A 20,399-nucleotide genomic window follows, 5' to 3' on the forward strand; every position below is an offset into this window, starting at 1 on the left:
ATTATAATGCATAGTGCATACTATACTGTGATGTCTTGGTGATGTTATTATAAATGATATGAAAACAACCTTGATAAACTATAATGCCTAATCATAATATATTTAAGGCCAAACTTCCAAGTAGATAGGTTAAGATTTTAATATTTATTTGACCACCATGAAATATTTTACCTATAGAATAAATAAAAATATAATTATAGTCATTTTTAATCATGTGCAATAAATAAAAAATAACACTTAAATAATAGGACTCTTATCGTTTAATATATTATATTACCTATTGAATTATCAATTGCTTTTAGTTTATATTTTAAATTCACATTATAATAATTGTTTAATTGTAAAAATACTTCTAAGTAACTGCTCAATACTAAAAATATTTTAAATACTACTTGAAGAAATGATAACTTCCCATGACATATTTAATATATACAAAACATATTAAAAGAATTACTTATTTATAAGTTTTTCATATTATACTATATTGCATAATATAAGATTTTTAAAGAAAGTTTTAATAACCTTTGAAAATATATTTATTTCCATACAGACCTTTGAATTTACATTAAAGAACAATATATAAATAAAAAAGATACAACTCATAATTATTCATATTTTTATTTTAATAACTAAACTAATGTTGATATACGATTATTTTCATAAAAGTATGCCTATTATATACATTCATAATTCGTAATAATATAAATTACTTATCAGTTTTAAGATGACACATTATTTTCAGAAGATTCAACATTTGTTTTTTTGTCCATCACTCTATGTTTAATCGAGCACTTTTTGAGATATGGTTGATGGTCGATAATTTTTTGACGCCAAGTTTCTAAAACAGTTTTTGTAATTTTAGATTCTAAATGAAACCACCCTTATACCTATCATTGGTATTACAAAGATGATTTTTTTATTTTAAGACTTTTACGAGAAGTAAAAAAATAAAGCTTCGAATATTTTAAATAGTCCTTTGGATCGTACAAAAATTGCATCTAGTCCTTACTTCAAAATTGAAAAAAGTAGCTTATCAATTTCCTATTCATTATAGTTTTTTTGGATATGAAGGAAAAATGTGAATAATGTTTCGAAGTAATATATTTTTAAATTTGATTTCTTAAATATAATTATTTATATACAAATAACGTATTACCATGAAGCTCAATCAATGATGGCGATTCGCCTCCATAATCCTTAGGCATATATTTTAATGGTACGTGTTCTAATAAAGTTTCAAAATGACGATGTACAATCATCTAAAACACAAAGCAATTATTCAAAAACCTAATTTGTCGTAAATGAATTTGTATAACTTACTCTTTTTCGAATTTTCACCTTAAGAAGAGGTTTGAACATCGCCATAACTACACTCAATATGGCTGGTGGATTTATTATGTGTATTTGAGCCACACGTTCTGGATAAGCTTTCTGTAATTATTTACGCATTAAATAGATTAAATAAATTAATTCTGAACATTATCCAACCAAAACTGTTGTAACAATAAAAAAACATATGTACGTATCATATTTTCATAAACCTTTAATATTATTTAACATTTAAAAAAAATCATGTTGTTGCAAACCAGGCATAAGCTCACATTAACTCATTATAGTATTACAGCTTACCCAGGCGTATAAGAAAAAACGGCGTAAAAACCCTAATGAATATCTGGCCAAATGACCCAACCGCACAGTTCGCATGTCGATAACGACCACAACTCTTGTATGATCTATTCCTTGGGCTAGATAAAGGTCAGCCAAACATGTCAAATGCATGGCTATACCCAATGGACTGTAATCCGATGCCGGCGTATCTGGGCGATGCATATACACTGCTAGTTTTCGGCCACCGTCCATTATCGTAGGTACCAAACCCAATAGTCTAAGCAAAAAAACTTAAAATATTAAATTCCACTTTGCCAGTTGTACTTAGACGAGTATCTAATTTTAACTCTCGTATCGTACGCATTAAAATTTTTTCCGCTACAGGTATATTAGAATATGTTCGTTTAAAGGAAAACTTAAAAATGAACTTATCGAAAACAAACTTACGTTGTTTCATATGCTTTTATCATCTCTTTATCCGTTTTTGGATCTCGGTTGTTCATTATTTCCGGCAAGATTGTTTTTAGTTGAAAATATACTGGCATGTTTTCTTTGACTCTTTCCTTGTCATTTTTATTCATAACCAGGTAATTTTCCATCCACCAATCCAATTCCACTTTAATAAAAAGTTATTTATTTAATGTACTGATTGTTTTCCTCTAGAAATTTTATTGCCTTATTTATTTTAAAAATTAACTATAAATATAATTGTTATTATTTCTTTGTGTTGGGTATAAATTACACTCGTATAAAATCTAATTTTTTGACGCATTGACTATCTTAAATCATTTATTCGTAAGTTTGTTAATAATTGTATATTACATAACATACGAGTATTTATTATTTATATAATAGGTATATTAATTATTATTAATTAAAGTATACAAATAATAATCATCTCGTGAATGTGCAATGTTTTAACTGCTTATTAAGAAATTATTTGATCTTCAAAAAATGTTGTTAATTATATACAATTTTAGATGACAGTACATTATATTAATAGTTGACTTACAGACCCGAATGGTCTATAAATGTAATTAAATCTGACATAACATATAACACTTATATAAACTTAATTACTTTTCATATCTCCTCCCACCCAACCAGGTTATTTATTATTGGAGGCATGTTAATATCTCACCTCCATCCAACGTGTTTGGCAGGTTAGGCTGGTCTCGAAACCACTGAATGAGCTCGCAGACATCCCGGCGTATCGACTCATCAGTCATGCCCAATAGACGTCTGGTTGCTGCAATGTCATCAGGGAGTGGACCCTTTGGCCGCCCGTAAACGTAATCTAATGTCCTATGTATAATACAATAATATGAATGGGCATAATTGAGAGCAAAATTTAATTTTAAATAAATTATAGTTATTATTTAGATGGACTTTCTCGTTTCATGTTCAGTTGCAGTGGGTAAAAAAATTAATTCGAATAAACGTACCTATATTGAAGTATATTATTTAATTTGAAACAATTTTTACATATATTTAATATTTTTTTTTTTAAACGTATAAAACGATTTTAGCAGTAAAAATGACGTTTTTATTACTTTTAAATGTTTATCTATATGGACATCACATATAATATTATATTATATTATATATATGTTTTATGTTATTTTTCGTATAATATATATTCAATACATTATATTAACACGCATTAGATAACAGCTTCCTTATGTACTACTACTATACACCCTCCTATATTCATGAATAAATCTACTTATCACCAAGTGCAAAACCTTTTTGGAACACGTATGTGATATATATATTATATTATGTATGATACCGACCGATTGCTAAGACCACTTTCTCTCCGGGGGACATCGGTTCGATTACGAAACACTGCACGTTTTGTCGGTCAAATAAACGCACGTTCTCTTAGACAAAATATATCTACTGCAGCACTGTTATAAATTATAATGCAACATCTTGCGATATGTTCCTATATTATTATCATAATTTTGTTTTAAATTTTATTATTATAATTATGTATAATAGATATTTGCGAAAGTGGGTATTAACGTATAACTGATGAACATATAATAACATATAATTCGATACTAATAGGTAATCATTTTGTATAATATAATTAAAATAGTTATAGAGAAGACCTTAAAGTCAACATCATATTATAATATTATACATGTATAAGCGTAACGATGCGTACATGAATTTCAAATGAAAAAAATATAAACAAAAAAAATAATAAATGTACCTCTATTATCAATTTTTAATAGGTGGCTGCCTACTTTTCAATAAATTAATTGTGATTTAAAATATTTTTAACACCATTGAGGATAGTATGTACAAAAATAATATAATATATGAACACTTATCTATTAGGTTTAAGTGTAATTTTAAAATTTTAAAATCTGAGAAATATTTCTAGCGGAATTATTTCTCGTAATATCTTAACAACGTTATCAATGTTTACTTAGATATACTATATTTATCATCCTGTTCCTCAAATGCTTAATTCGATAAAATAGAAAAAATGTAAACAAACAAATACGTGACATCACGAATACATATTTAGTTTACACACGAATAATAATACCACCATGTATCGAGTATAAAATAATCATATGTTTATAGTATTCGGCACATTAATATTGATATAAAAAAAATGTATTACGATGACAGACATATTAAATAAAAATAAATTCTCATCAGCTTATCACATATTATATTACAACAACATAAGTATGTGTGGGTTTGTTTGTTTAATTGATTCACTCACCTGGTCATCTTGATGTACTCGGCTCCTGCTATGTTCGCGAACTGAATGTATACGGATGATTTTTTTTCACATAATTTACTATATAACCTAGGCGTTTACGGTTTCAAAAAACTGGATATTACTAAACAACTACTATTTATTAAACGTGACCATCATGTGAGGGGGGTCCTATGAAATAGAGGGGATTAGTGCTGGAGATCGTTGCGGCAGTCTGATTTCTATGCGAATGTATATGCGTGTAATACGCTACATTAAAATGTCACGAATACACGCTTAAATTACCTTGAGACCGGTTCTGCGTGGTTTGCTTAGGACAAAAAGGTCAGGGACCTTATAATCAACCTACATTTTCAAAAGCTCAATAGTTCCAGAAAAAAATTGATGATAAGTACTTGTATGCATATTAATTAGATATTGCATGTTATGGTTATTGTTACTTACACCGTAAACCACAAAAAAGATTAATTTTCACAAAGACTGAGTTAGAAAATAAATACATACCTATTTCAAAAAGTGATAAGACAATTACTATTTTAATAATTATGAAAATCCTTAAACACGTAAATTCCTATATTAACTTCTTCAAATATCCTAATTACTTTTATTTGGCCAAAAAATAAAACACAAATCTTGATTAAACTTTCTCTTCTAATCCTATACATATTTCAAGATGCTTAAAATATAATTAGAACTTTAGAAGTTCATTAATTAAAATTATAACTTTTTAATATTTTTATTATTATAAACTGCAAAACAAATATAAATTTATATATTTTGTGTGAAATATATTTTAGTAAATCAATATATAAATGTATAATAAAAATACAATAAGAATGAATAGAATTTATAGTTAAAAAATTATACAATTTTTTGCGATGTTCCTTATACATTTACTTATATCTTAAGTATAAAATTTCCGAATATTTTATGTATTTAGTTTTTTTTTAAACAGTTATGCTCATTTAGTAAATTAAGTGTAGTAAACTTTTTGTTATAGAAATAATAGTTTTGTACTTACATTTGAACGAATTGTCGCCAACTTACAAAACTGAAAACTGGTTTGATTCAATGTATTAAGCGAATAAGCAACGGTTGTGTATCATTTGTTTTTGTCTTAGTAAGAATAGACACGAATTAATAAATGTAAAGCTTCGGTGTCCTCTTTACAGTTGGACACAATCGAATGAACATTGTAATCGTGTAAAATGCCCAGTGGTTCATAAAAAGTAGTACATGAGTATGTATAATGAATTTTTCCACTCTGTTTGTTCCCCCTTAAATAAAATAAAATGCATCAAACTATTTTATTTTTAACCCAAGTAAGACACAATTCAGCGACGAGTACTAATCAAATTTTAAAAACAATTGCTCAAATTTTTTTTTTTTAACAAAACTTATTAAATGTTTATATATAATAATGAAAAAAATTCATCGAATATGATATCATCTTAATGTAGGTATAATATTTTTGTATGAAATATATACTACGATATAATTCGAAACCTAAGAACGTTACATAATAAAATCGTGAATGCCATATCCAGTAATATATAGGAAAGCAGTTTATAGACAAACAAACGTGTACCTATTGACATTATTTTAACATTCATTTGGACATTTGAGAAAGATTTTGTAGCTACTTGCAGTATTTGTATTAATTTTGAAAAATAGATTATATAAAAAAACAGGCAAATATAATACATTTTAAAATAATAATATAAATATTACCTTAAATATTTGCATTTATAATCTAAATGTCCTTCTTTTTTTTTCTTTTTTATAAATTAATCTACTTGTTAATCTCGAATACAATTTTATTAAGAATTAAAAAAAAACTTTATGCTGAATATTTTACTTATTACATCACACATTGTATTATTTAATTATAAATATTTTAGACAAAAAAAAATTATATATATATGTGTACATTTTTGAACCTGTGATCTTACATTCAGTATTATTGCATAATATTTACATTAAATTAATTTTGTATTGGAGTAAGTAAAACATTATTCACAGAAATCGATCGACCTCAAGGTAGTAATTATTTAACTATACACATGTTACTAATTAATATTAAAAAGGAAATTATAGTAACCTTATAGACTAATATTTTACTATATATTTAAATAAGTTTGTCATTAAACTGTTAAAATATACTATGAAAATATTAATTAAAAGTTATATGTTGTTTCAATTATTGTTATATATCTATAGCGGAATAATTATAAAGAACTACTCATATGATTAATTCAATTCTAGGCTTAGGTAATAGTTTTACAAATATCGCGTTTGTATTAGTTTAGTTAACATAGAAAATAATTTTTGGGGACAGAAAAGAAATTTAATAAAGCGAAATAAGTGCGTTTTGATTGTAAGTTGAATACTAGTTATTTTTTATAGAAATTATTTATCAAACTCCCAAATTTTTCACAGTTTTACATGAGTTTTTGTCGTAAATATTTGTTGACATTAAATATTAACATTACTATTATTATTATTATTATTTTTTTTTTTTTGATTTAATATTATTATCCTGTTAAATTTATACAAATATAATATCTGTAAAGGAATATTGGTCTTAAGTTTAAACGGATTACAATTTAAAAACTACCAATAGGTTATATCCTTTAATATTTAACTTGTATATAGCTTTTATTATTATTATTGTTTCTAAAACGTATTTTTATGTTTTTATGTGTTAATGTTATTATATTACAATAGTTTGAAGTTCAAATTTAATATTCAAATTTTTCAAATGACAGTAATTTATAGCTGGAATTAGCTATCAAAAATATATACATTTTACTCGTGTATTTATAATTTCATAATTCACTGAACTCTGTTTGAATAAACAATATTTTAATAAATAGTAGGATTAAAACTTAAAATAATAGTTTGAGGTATGATATAATTATATTTATGTAGGATATGCAATACGATTTTTTCACTTATTTCAATTTTTGTGTTTTATTATAAAAAATTAAACATTATTATGACACTATAGATTTTTTAAAAAACAACTATTTTTTACTTACCTTTCCGGTTGTATTTTTTTTAAATCTGAAGTGACAACAAATATTTTTTTATTTTGAATATTATTTATGAAGAATTTTCTAAAAATTTAAACCTATATAGCTTATATAATTATTATAATTTTATAATTAATAAACTATAAAGCATTTAAAGTTTTGAGAAACAGGGTAATCGCAGTAGAATTAAATTTACTGAGGTACTTATCTCCCAATATTCTCTCCTCTTATCAAACTTTAAATCAACTTAATAATAATAAACTATTAGTTCAATAATCGATATATTTCATATACTTACACAAAGTTGACCCACCCACATGGTAATATCCACTTCAAACTACTACAGAATTTTGCAAGAATTTGTAAATCAACAGTTTTTGCGTAACTGTAGAGCGGTCCAATTTCGCATAGCCCATCCAACTACAAACGTTTGAAATCGATATGAAATTATAATTTTTTAATTTTCAAGAATTTTCAAATATTTTTTATTTCAATTTTTTTACTTACTTAGACAATTAAGTAATTTATAAGCAAATTATTTAAGAATTATTTTAGTAAAAACATTTTTTGAGAATTATCAAAATATTCACAGTAGGTACATAATCTAATTGTTTTGATGTATGCAGTATCAAAATATACTGGAGTAGTTGAATTTAGTCATCACTAACTAATTTATATTGACTATTAGTATTCCATATAAATAGGTACTTTAATACTTAGTTGCAGTGTCATTCATAATTATTTTGTATTTCAAATAATTTTATTATATAAAACTACGTTATCGATTGTACAATCAAATCGTGTACAAAATATACTGTTACCTGTTATTGAATTTATCACCCATGTCGCAGCATAATAATAAGTAACGTCATCACGATGTTTATCATTGTGTTAATATTGTTTTGCGTTTGCGTTCATTCAATTGATTCTCTAATAGTAAAATATATTTCATTTACTGCCATTATAAGTAACCTATGTTTATACTTGTTTAGGTATTTAGACATATTCGTAATAAAATATTTTTATCATAATTACGTATATTAATTTATATGCGTTTTTGTTATTATTAAAGCATCGTACATTGTAATTAACAACATAAACATTTTTATTGACATCGAAGATTAAAAAACCAAAAAAAAAACCAAATAACGCAGTCTCAACAATTTGTACGTAATATCATAACATAGTAATATGGTTTTGTATTTCTATACGTGTGCAACTCGTTAACGTATGAACGGCTGCTAAGTTAAATTAAAGTCAGTTTAAGTCCTCGGGATTATACTTATTACGTTATCTTGTCAACGCGAACTATCATCGCCAGCAATAGTTAGGTCGTATTAATGTATTATACAATATTGATGGTCACGGTGATATATTATTATGCGCCTTAACTGTATAGCCTGCAGCAACGTAAATGCTCGTGTGAAATGTTGTCGAAAACATCGATTGTCCCGGAGTTCATGTTACCAGCCGAAGGCTATGAAATATCCGGACGGCGTGAATCTATCGCGAGTGAAAGGTGGAATCTTTAAAGTTATCGTTCATAATTCGCAGCAGCGAAATAGAAAGCTACCGTTGCCGCCGCTTTCGACTGCCTCATATGGTTTTTTTTAAACATCCGGTAAAACTATAATTTACCCAGATGTCCGTTCCCAAAGTCGCGTTAAAGGAATGAATTCAGTGGAAAATGGTGATATACTGAGTGACTGGGGGCAAGATGAATTACTCGACTAAAACGACAAAAAATGTATGAGCGACTCTATAAAAAATATTTGTTATTCTTGCGTTATCGCTTATCAATAATAATATATTTTTATATTTAATGAGTATTAAATTATCATTTTTATCATTAACAACTGGCAATTATTATTTATAATAACATATTTTATTTGTACCACTATGTCCAATTTATCTGACAATTCATGAATTTCAAAAACCATATAATTATTTTCCATTTATCCATACGGACTTTTTCTAAATATTCACCATTTTCCTATGCCTTTAAACCTAAATATAATTCCAAATTCCATTCAAAACGACATAAGTTCAATTATTGATAAAGTTCATCAAAATCACGAAAATTCAAAACTTTTTTTGCGCCTAAAAAAGTATTATACTTGTTATTATTTTTCATGTAAAATTATTCAAGCAGATATATTTCATTTTAATTATATAATTTATTAACCGACAATCATTGTTTAAATTGCTGAAATGCTTTATCATTATTTATTGAAAATATTTTAATCGCAATGAATGATCATATAATAGGAATAGCAGTAATTTATAGTTATTTAGAGTGAGTTTAATATTATATTCTACAGAATCTCTGATGATAGTATTTGTTATAATACAGTGAAATATTAACGTTATTTCCTCGTATTGCAAAATACAATTAGTAGCCAGTAGGTACCTACTGAAAGTTATTTATATATATATATATTAAATAAAAAATACAATCTGTATTTAAATAATTTTAAAAATATAGCAGATATTTTCACTTAGTAACTTTATTTTATTTACTATTACTTTTGTTTTTTATTTAAATATTCAATAACTTTAATTTATAATTATCATATCTTAATAATATACACAACATAATATATAGTTTAAAATGAAGTATCAGTAGTAAGAAGCCATGTTCTAGAATTTAGATTGGTTATATAGATATTAACTAAACTCATAATCGAATCTCAGAAGGGTATTATTTGAAAAAAAAAACACTATTTATTCTATAGGTATACATAAAAATAACTAAATAAATTATTTATTGACTTTAGTAACTTCACCATTTGACTTAGCGTAAATAAATATCATTTATTATTTATACATGTGTTGTTTACTCGAATTGATTTGTCAGGAACTATATTGCATATAAAATATATTTCGAAAGAACTTATAGCTGTATACTTGTGTCAGTTATACACTTATACCTGCAAATGGATGAAAATAAAGTTGCTGTTTTCACGAATATAGCTTAACATTAACAACTATATTTTGTCCATTACGTTTCACTGACGTTTTTACTTTTCTCCTCACCGAATTAAGAGAAGATACTCGCTTAAATATACAGAATGTATACACGACATGAACGTAAGATACAACGTGTATCGTTTTGATAATATGACCTTCGTTCTTTCCGAGGTTATTCGTGCAGGGTGTGTGAAATTATGTTTAGTGGTTTTATTTTACTGTATAGTTCTATACACATTACACGACGTACACTACTGATACCGCAATACTGCATCGGAAACTACGAATGTATTGTAATGAGATTGAAACATACACTGCGAACGAGATTGAGATCACGTACGGTGATATAATAATACGATCAGAGAATGTTTATTGAACACTGCTGAGAACTATCTATTCTCTATTCTGTGTAAATACACAATATATAGCTATATTTTGTGTTAGTACTACAAAATTTAAACCAAAAAATGTTTACTTGGTTAAACAGATATATTAATCAAGAGTTGCAAACTTGTTGTAAACCAGTGATAAATAGAATCTTAATTGTTTTTAGTTATAGTGGTAGTTGATCGAAAAACGTAAGTATGTCGTGGTCGTATTCGTTTAACAGCCATTTAAAAAGTTACAGCTGTTTATTTTGTACATATACTTCAGTATAATAAGCTTCATCCCTCCTATCATTATAAAGTTAATCCTGTTCCGTTTTATCCTTTATTAATTGATAATCAATTTCGATTAGTGTATAATGTTTGTTAAGCTTTAAAACATCCACGTTATACCAACGATAAAAAATAGACTTTATGCCGAGGTAAAGCATATGAATTAAAATATACTTCATTGAAGCAAAAATGTATTAACAAAATATTTTAAAAGAGACATTTTAAATGTCACGTTAAAAATATTCAGACTTCTATTTTAAGGAATATTGAATTTATGTTCAGTTTCCAAATACATAATATATTTTATGTAAATAAATATCAAATTTGTACAAATTGTATATTTTATAATTTTATACGGTTAATGCTTAATTAATGTACTTGAAATTGTTTTAAAAACTACTTATGATAATATTATTAGCTAAGGTTTTCAGTGGAAACGTAAAGTCGTCTTTCTGATAGTAATATATGGTTGAAGACGATAGATTACTTTACAAGTTCACGGTCGTCCTTGTTGGTTTTTAACTAGTTCAACGAATAGTTAAATAGCTCTATCGGGTTTGGCCACCACTGGGCGGCCTAAATATCCCCACTATATTCATGTAATATATCCGACATTGACCCGATGGACTCTTCAAACTCTGAAGTATTGTTAAAAAATTTATAAGTACATATATAAACTATAATATTGAATACACACACATATATATGTATATAAAGGTATTATTTGGGGTCATCATCCACAACTAATCGGTCAAACGCATAGTCAGCTGAAGCTTATGCGTTTTATCAATGCTTATCAGTTATTACTTATCACCTTATTAACTACCCAAATGTATTGTATGTGTGACGTGTGTATTAAATTTATATTTATATTAGATATGATATAACGGTATATAAAGTGTACCTAAAAATTAAAATATTAGTAATTGAGTTCAATTTTTTTTAAATTAATCCTTAAATTATTTTCAAGCTTTAATATGATATATTTAAATAATAATTAATGATAAATTGCGCAAAAACAATAAAAATTAACGATCACAATATAATAAGTTATAACGTAACTCAATAAAAGTTGACTGTTTAAATTACAAAAATATGAATATAAATAAAATATATAATTATAAACAATTCGATATGTACAAAATATCAAATATACCTAACAGTGTAAGATATATATATATATTAAACTTAAATAGTCATAACTCATAAAATGTTATAACTCATAACGATATAATTCAAACTATTTTAGATTGAAATAAATAAAAATAAACTTTATTTTTAACTCACTCAGTCATTTCATATTATAATGTATAAGATTAAATTTGGAATGTTGAATGATTTTATTTGTTGTTGAATATTTTAAGGGAAGGGATAATTTCGGAACTAGGTAATGTCTATAATAAATATAATTTGTATTTATTTATTGAATTATATAGGTTGGTATTTTACCAACGTCTTCTTATACATTTTTAGTGTATAATATTTTATTATAATATAAAGTTAGTTTGTATCCAGGTATTTTTGACCCATGCAGTTATTAAATTATTGATTTAATTGTATTATATTTATTTAAGAATTGAAAAACACCATTTGGTTTTCAACTTATAAAATTTCAGATTATATGTATGAGTATATTGTGTACCTATACGTATTATTATAAATGCACTTAAAGTCGTGCTACAGTATACTATAAAAACAGTTGTGTTTATGAATATTGTTACATATTATTTTCTTTATGGTTACAGCTTATAAACGTTATATTTACAAGTATACCAACATTTAAAAATTTTAGAATTTCCATTATAATATTGAAATTTCGTTGTCATATAGATAATATAGGTATTAATAAATATAATTTAATCACTCAAAAAATTTAAAAAAATTTCCATAGAAAATATACGTCTTAGTGTATTATTAAATCTGGTATATTATATAGTCAAATTAAGTTTCTACACTCATTATTTCAAAAAAACCTATTCTATTTTGAAAAAAATATTTAAAAAAAAAAAAATTACATTCTTATTACTTTTAGTTACTATTGACACGACTAGTTAATTAGATAATGTAAAAAAAAATATTTTCCAAAAAAGTTATTTTTTTTCAAAATCAGAATTAAAGACACTTAAATGAATCAACTTATATAAAATACATATAGTACATGATAATAAAAATTAAATACACAAGACTGGATATAAATTGGCGATAGTAAACTCGTCGTGATTCGCTCTATTAAGTGCAAGATAGTAATTTGTTATGTATTATAAATTTGTGACAATAATTAATTATTAAAATTAAAAATACGATTCATGTTTAATTTTAATTTGTTGATCGTTTTCGGTTGTTTTTCATTACTCATAAACAAAATAATGAAAATCAAAAAAAAAAAAAATTATTTCTTCAATGTACTGACTTATATAAGTAATAACTGATAAAACTCGATTTCCAAGAAATAAAGATGCTACATAGAACTTTCTAGACAATCATCTTTCTAAAAAAAGTTTAAAAAAAATGTATCGATTTTTTTAAAACATCATTGATATACCATTGTAATATATAAAATTATAGATTATTAATATATTACATAATATATAATATATTATCTATACCATTATATTTCTTTTTCGCTAAGAATTTAATTTAATGTTTATTGATAAGTTTTTAATTTTTGTTTCAGGTAAGTGTTACGTGCTATTAAATAACACCTTGCATTAAACATTGACATACAAATTTCTGATAAAATAAAAATATAAGCAAAAAGAGATTATGGTATGTAATAATTTTATTGTTTATTAGTATTAATTTACATAATTTGTAGTCAAGTTATTGATTTATATTTTATTTAAAAAAAATAATGATAATTTAGATAAAAGTTAAGTCATTAAACAGATATAATGGTATAATATATTCTAATGTATTTACATTAATTTAGTAAGTAATGACGAATGGTGGTATTACATTAATGTAAATTGTATAACCATAAGTATCAACTAAATTTAATTGGATTCGTGCTAATTTATAAATTATTATGTTATACTTTTTTTGAGGAAAATTTACTACAGATAGGTACTAAAGTATTTGATTTACTATAACCTTTATATGAACCATAGTTCATAATTCCTTAATCCTTATTAATAATTTAGAGCTTAAAAGTTTCATTATTTTATCTAATAATATTGAGAAACACTATAAGGTTAGTCTATCAACAACATAATTTTTAAAAAATAAAATAAGTATCAAATAATACTTAAATACACATAAAATATGTTTAATACACATTGTAATAACGTAATAAATAAGCATACAATCAATAGACATAGAAAGAAGTATATCGATAGGTATAGTAGATTATTTTAATTTAAAAATGTATTCATGCATTTCATAATAATTAACTACAGAATGTTACTTCATTTATTTAAAAACGACGCAATTTATTTTTATTTTATCTTGGTTTATTTTGGTTTAAACTTAAACTTATTGTCTCTTTAAATAATACGAGAAGTCTATTACATTTTTCAATTTGATTAACCAGGTTTTATCTAATTATATGAGCACAAAAGCTCAATCAATTTAACTTATTATTTTGATTACTCAATAGTATTTATATATCTGCTTATTATTTATACAAATTTACATCCACATAATTTTTATAAGATAATAAAATTGTATGTTTTTTATCTTTAAATCGTCAAAAAACTACATCCACAGACCACAGATATCAATAACATTATTATACTTTACACAAAATCATTTGGTTTTTTTTATATTCTGTTAATTTTTTTTTATTAATTATTATTATTTATCGGGTGTAACAGTAACTTGTGCGCTATTTGGTATTTTCGGTTTTGCTAATATTTTGATTAATTATAATATCGTTTAAACTATATAAGCGAGGTTTTTGTGGTTTACTATATCATACTGCAGGGCCGTCTCAAAAGCTGATATTCGATACAAAACCGCATATTATGACCATTAACATATTTCCACGACGCTCAGCAGTTGTAAAAGTCACAAACTCGAATTCCTATTAAACATATTATTATTATTACCCAGCCGGGTCACACGGCGATAAAACCGCATTAATAAGATAACAGTAAAGTAAAAATATGTATACATTCGTATCATGTATACGCATATAATACAATGAACGTGTGTGCGAGTGTCCGCCGTCCTTGGGTTAGACGTGTTGTAGGTCGCGCGCGCCTGTGAGATAGGTGCGGCCGATGGCGGCTACGCGCCGATCATAACATATATTATGCACTCATACACACAACATATATATTGTATATAGATATATGCAACTCGGAGAACGACGCCACGGGCAATGTCTTCTTGATTGGAAAACTTTGTAGGGAATTGGAATTTATGAAGATGGTCGTATAGATTTATTAGTTCACCAAGTTTTGAGTCATCGGGTCTAATTTGTTTTGTCCTCTATACCCAAGTCGACAAATATAATACAGGTACCTATATCTATACACAAACAGTTTATTATTGTGTATATATATATATATATATATATATATATGATATAATCAGATGAAATGGACCCAATGTCCTAATGGAAATGTGCGACATGTTGCGATACGCACAGAGATATAATACGTCACATATTACACATTTAATAATGTTAGTCCTGTATATAATACGATGGTTGTGTACGTGGTTTTTTTTTTTTTTTAATTTCATTTTGATATATAGGACAGTATAGGTATTTGTTTTTCGTACTACGCCCAAATATCGTAAACGAATACGATACGTGACATAGATCAAATATGTTTAACCTATTGTCTATAATGACTGCAGTAATGGTTGTATAATATATAGTGCATCGAAACGTGATTATATTTTTCGTCTTATAACTTATAAGTTGAAAAATAAAACTTTATTGAATTATCTATGACGAAAATAATTTATCTTACATATTATGTAAATAACCGTGTTTGTTTAATGGTTTAAAAATAATATTTGTGTTTAATGTTAATATTGAATGTTTTGTCGTATAAATAATGATAATAGTATATTTTATATACATCTAATGATTTATTTATTGTTTACTCTTGATAACAAATTTTTATGATTTTGTTTTAATTTATTTTAAAATCAATTATTAATAAAAAAAAAACTATAAATAAATATTGCAAAATCTATTATTTTATTCTCGAATTTCTCATTACATTTTTTTATAGCTTAGCAGCCCTAGTACGTTTACAGGTTGCCAAAATGTTCTAAATTTTTTCAATAACATTTATAAAATTGTATTTATCTAATAAAACTTTATGCTCGTCAATCAGAATTAAATCGTAAAACCATTGGAAGTCTAAAATTTGTTAAAATATATTGAGTCAAAATCATATTATTTTTGTACAATTATTAAAAAAAAATAAATCATGTATCCTGTATACACACATTATAATTTAGTTGTTTAATGGCGTTACATTTTATTTTATAAACCATAAGCTTATAACATAACAGTCATGTTAAGTAATATTATACATCAATATTTATCATTATTCAACTATATTTTATTTATCTATACCTCATTCTGTACAATATAAAAGTGATTTCATCGATACGGCAACCTAAAGGTATTTAAACGCGAATTACGGTCGAGAAGGCGTGTCCACATCTCACCATACACGGGAGGTCTGGTTACGTTGCCAGATTTTTGTTTTATTTTAATTTTTTTTTTTTTTTTTAGGTCAGTAGGATACTATACACATTAAAATAATTCTTATTTTATTTGATTCATACAGAAACAAGTAGATATATTAATATGTTACACATACATCGTTTCCTATTTTAATCCACAATATGATATATTAAATACTTTTATAATATCATAGTCAACACTCAAATTAATACTCTACCCAGATTTGCATATCCATTATTTTTTTTAAACGATAATAAAACATAAACTAGTTAATTAAATAAGTAGATTTATTATAAATTAATTTTAGTTTTTTATAATTTATATAAAAAAATATTTAAAAATAACTCTAAAAACACTTTCAATATGACATATAAGATATTTTTAACGCATCATTCATATTCTATAATTAACTCATTTATTTAAGTTAAAATAAAGAATACCTACAAACTTTATGAGATATGTAAATTTAATGTATTAATCATTATAGTATAATATAATTTACACAAATTTTTCGTCAAAAAAGGTTTTATACAATTTAAATAAGATTATATTCATACGTAAATGCAATAATACATTGTACGAGTAATTCAGCATTTTGAAATAAATTCACGTTTGATTCTTATTATTATTTTCATAAAAAACAAAAAATTATGTTGTTTTTTTTTTTAATTTCATAATAACGATGATAAATTGATAACTTAAATACTAATCCTATCTTATTATCGGTTAAGTGTAAATGTACTTAACAATTATTACTGTATGACTTAATGTTCTATGTATAAGTAAAGATTGACAATCAGTTTTTAAGTTGTTGTGTAAAAAACCTTCATTCGTTTTAAGAAAACAAACAGCATAAAACAAAGTTGAAAACATTTTGCAACTTTTAAGAAAATATTAAGAATCGTGTTCAACCTACTTTTATAGTTTTTTATACTATATACCTCACACAATGAATATAGTTTATGGCCACCCAGGGCCGGATTAACATAGGTGCAAAAGGAGCTTTTGTTCTAGGGCGGCATCTTTCACTTATTCATATACTACTATAGCCTATAAACAGTGGCGCAACTAAAATTTTAGATGCCCGTGGCATAAAATCATCTAAATTTTTTAAAATAAACAAAAAATAAATTTTCACTAGTTTAAAGTAAAATATAAATGTTTAATTTTAATATATAGTCAATTAATTGGTTGGAAATGTGTCAAAGAACATTAACATATTTATAAAAAGTACTAAAACAATAATTATTAAGTAATTTGGCATTAAATATAGGAAAAAAAATTTAATCAAAATGAACAAAAATGTTAAAATATGAAATAAAAAATTAATACAAAAATATTATTATAAGTCAGTACGTGTTTTTATCTCATTAAATTAAATTTTGAGCTTGGTGACCGCGGGGCCTGTGACATTGAGCCACCTAAACTACCATATATTTACGCCACTGTCTATTGATAATAATATGTTGTTTTAAATTTTAATAGCGCCTTCGTGATAAACGGTACCAAGTATATTATACTCTAGAGCGGCCCAGATCCTTAATCCGGCTATTTATATTGTACATACTTAAATATTTATTATACCTACCTAATACGTAATACAAACAATATATTTTAAATTAAAAAGCAAATAAACATTTTTATATTTTCTACAATAACTAAAATATTTAATTTCAAACACGCGAAGTACTTTATAAAGTTTAAGTTTTATCGATGATTTTGATTCGATTATATAAAGAATAATTTTTTCTGATTTATATACTTAAACTAATATTTTTTATTTTTATTATTTTAAATGAAAGTAATTTATTAGTATGCATAAATATAGTGATGCATATTCAGTTAATTAGACACTTTAAATAATATTAATTCATAATTGGTAATAATACTGTCATTAATAAATTTAAATTATTATTTTTTTGGTAATATTCCGTTTATAATATTACATAATAATAAATATTTTTGTAGTATAATTGCTATTTAAAAAGACGTATATTAAAGTATACTTCAGCTTTAATTAAATTTTACATCAATTAAATATAGTCCCAATTTTTAGAAAAATCGACCATATATTTTTTATATTACATTTAATCTATAGAAAAACTTCAAAGGTTAGTTATATTTTTTTTTCTCTGATTCAGTATTATATAATATGATAATGTGTGTATTTCAACAACAAATTAATTTCACACAAAATATTATTAGTATACAATACATAATATAATAAAAGTAATTTCTATATTAAAATAATAATATATATATAGATATGTGTATATATTAACCACTTCAACATAACTACCAAAATACTCATAATAATTATTTATATGACCTGTTTTTTTATTGTATGAAATTCAGTTGGTAATTAAATTATTTAAATAGCAATTAACAAATCAAATACAAGTAGGTAACTTAAATCATTTATTTATTAAGTTAATTAATTAGGTATCTATTAAATTAAAAAATACATTCAACATTGCTTGTTTAATTTTTATGAAATGTAATCAATAATATTTATTGATATTCTTTTGTAGGAATGGATTTATAAAAATATATATATCGTGTGTTTATTGTTATACAATTAGTTGCTACTAAAATTCAGCATAAATTATTTCAATACATATAATTAGTATACGTATCATATTACCAATTTAATTAACAATTACGTTCGGACTTATGTACAGTTTTATTTTTTAGTTAGGTTGAGCTTGGAATCTTTAAATTTATAATTTTCTAAGCATATAAGCATGCAAAATTTTTTTAGACAATAATTTTTAAATGTTGTACTTACATTTTCAACGCAGAAATCAATACACTTTATCATAAATGAACCATAACATGAACACTGAGTAATTATAATCAGTTGATGCCTTCGTCATGCTATCATAGTAAAGGCATACGCAGAATTAATCAAGCTGTACAGTTTATGAAGGGCATTAGTTGCTAGACTTGAAACTAAAGCAATTAAGTGCAGAAAATAGTGGTTCTTAAAATCCATTTTTTTTTTTTTTTTGAGAATCTATTTATATTATAATAGTAATAGTGTGTATTAATTTTAAGGTTCACAAAATGACTGGTTCTAAATACGCAATTATATATATTTTTCATTTATCACGTCTCTATGTCTATTTATTACCTTGGAATACGTAAAATGACAATCGCTAATAGCAGGCAATTATATCGTATAGTCTTAAGTATGACTTAAAATAAAAATGGATATAGTCGGTATAGACATACAATAATAGTACTGTTTTTACTAGTGTTTCATGTTTATTACTAATCGGAGAGGACTGTATAGTGTATAATATATAACAATAAAAATTATATAGATATTTAATAGCAAGAATAATCCATAAAATATTAAATAGGTTCTGAAAACATAGATAAATAAGGTGATTATAGCCAATGAATTAACAATAATTTTTTTAAATACAAGTAAGTATTACAAATAAGTAACACAAAACATTTTTTATTCTTAATGATATTTTTAATTTTTCCGATGTAATATGTTTATCACACTCGTACAGTTCAGTCATGTCAACATTATTAAGTATTAAATTTATAAACATGTGGTGAGATATCAGTGGAAAATTTCTGAATAGGAAACCTTAGAGACGTATTCAAAAATTTCACACCTAAGTATATTAATTTTGCATATTTATACATTTTATATTTACTTGAATTATGATGTTTGGCATTTTTATAAATTATAAGTATACAGTCTAAAATTTTTTTTT

At 24.7% G+C, this 20,399-nt stretch overlaps 2 protein-coding genes across 6 annotated transcripts in view; one reads left to right on the forward strand and one right to left on the reverse strand.

Moving 5' to 3' along the window:
- The window catches only part of LOC112603710 (AF4/FMR2 family member 1-like), a 137,186-nt gene that overhangs the window by 36,012 nt on the left and 80,775 nt on the right, over positions 1-20,399 (forward strand). The gene's annotated exons all lie outside the window — the stretch shown is intronic.
- Positions 640-19,548, reverse strand: LOC112603711. 3 transcript variants are annotated; one of them, XM_025352420.1, is made up of 7 exons: positions 19,454-19,548; positions 2,750-2,913; positions 2,056-2,224; positions 1,630-1,885; positions 1,321-1,431; positions 1,157-1,259; positions 640-838 (listed from the first exon to the last, which is right to left on the reverse strand). In XM_025352420.1, coding segments are annotated over exons 1-7 (924 nt in total). In that variant the 5' UTR covers positions 19,456-19,548; the 3' UTR covers positions 640-719. The 3 variants fall into 3 exon arrangements, with proteins under 3 accessions (XP_025208205.1, XP_025208204.1, XP_025208203.1); XM_025352419.1 differs by lacking the exon at positions 19,454-19,548 and adding an exon at positions 5,373-5,520; XM_025352418.1 differs by lacking the exon at positions 19,454-19,548 and adding an exon at positions 4,355-4,469.

The sequence above is a fragment of the Melanaphis sacchari genome, unplaced genomic scaffold (assembly GCF_002803265.2).
Source record: "Melanaphis sacchari strain LSU unplaced genomic scaffold, SCAv2.0 Contig10_pilon_pilon, whole genome shotgun sequence".
Lineage (NCBI taxonomy): Eukaryota > Metazoa > Arthropoda > Insecta > Hemiptera > Aphididae > Melanaphis > Melanaphis sacchari.

Coding starts and splice junctions, on each gene's coding strand:
- LOC112603711 (XM_025352418.1), bottom strand. Junction 1,432..1,629: donor GTTTTTTCTTATACGCCTGG/GTAAGCTGTAAT, acceptor AAATAATTACAG/AAAGCTTATCCAGAACGTGT. Junction 839..1,156: donor ATCATTGATTGAGCTTCATG/GTAATACGTTAT, acceptor AAACTGTTTTAG/AAACTTGGCGTCAAAAAATT.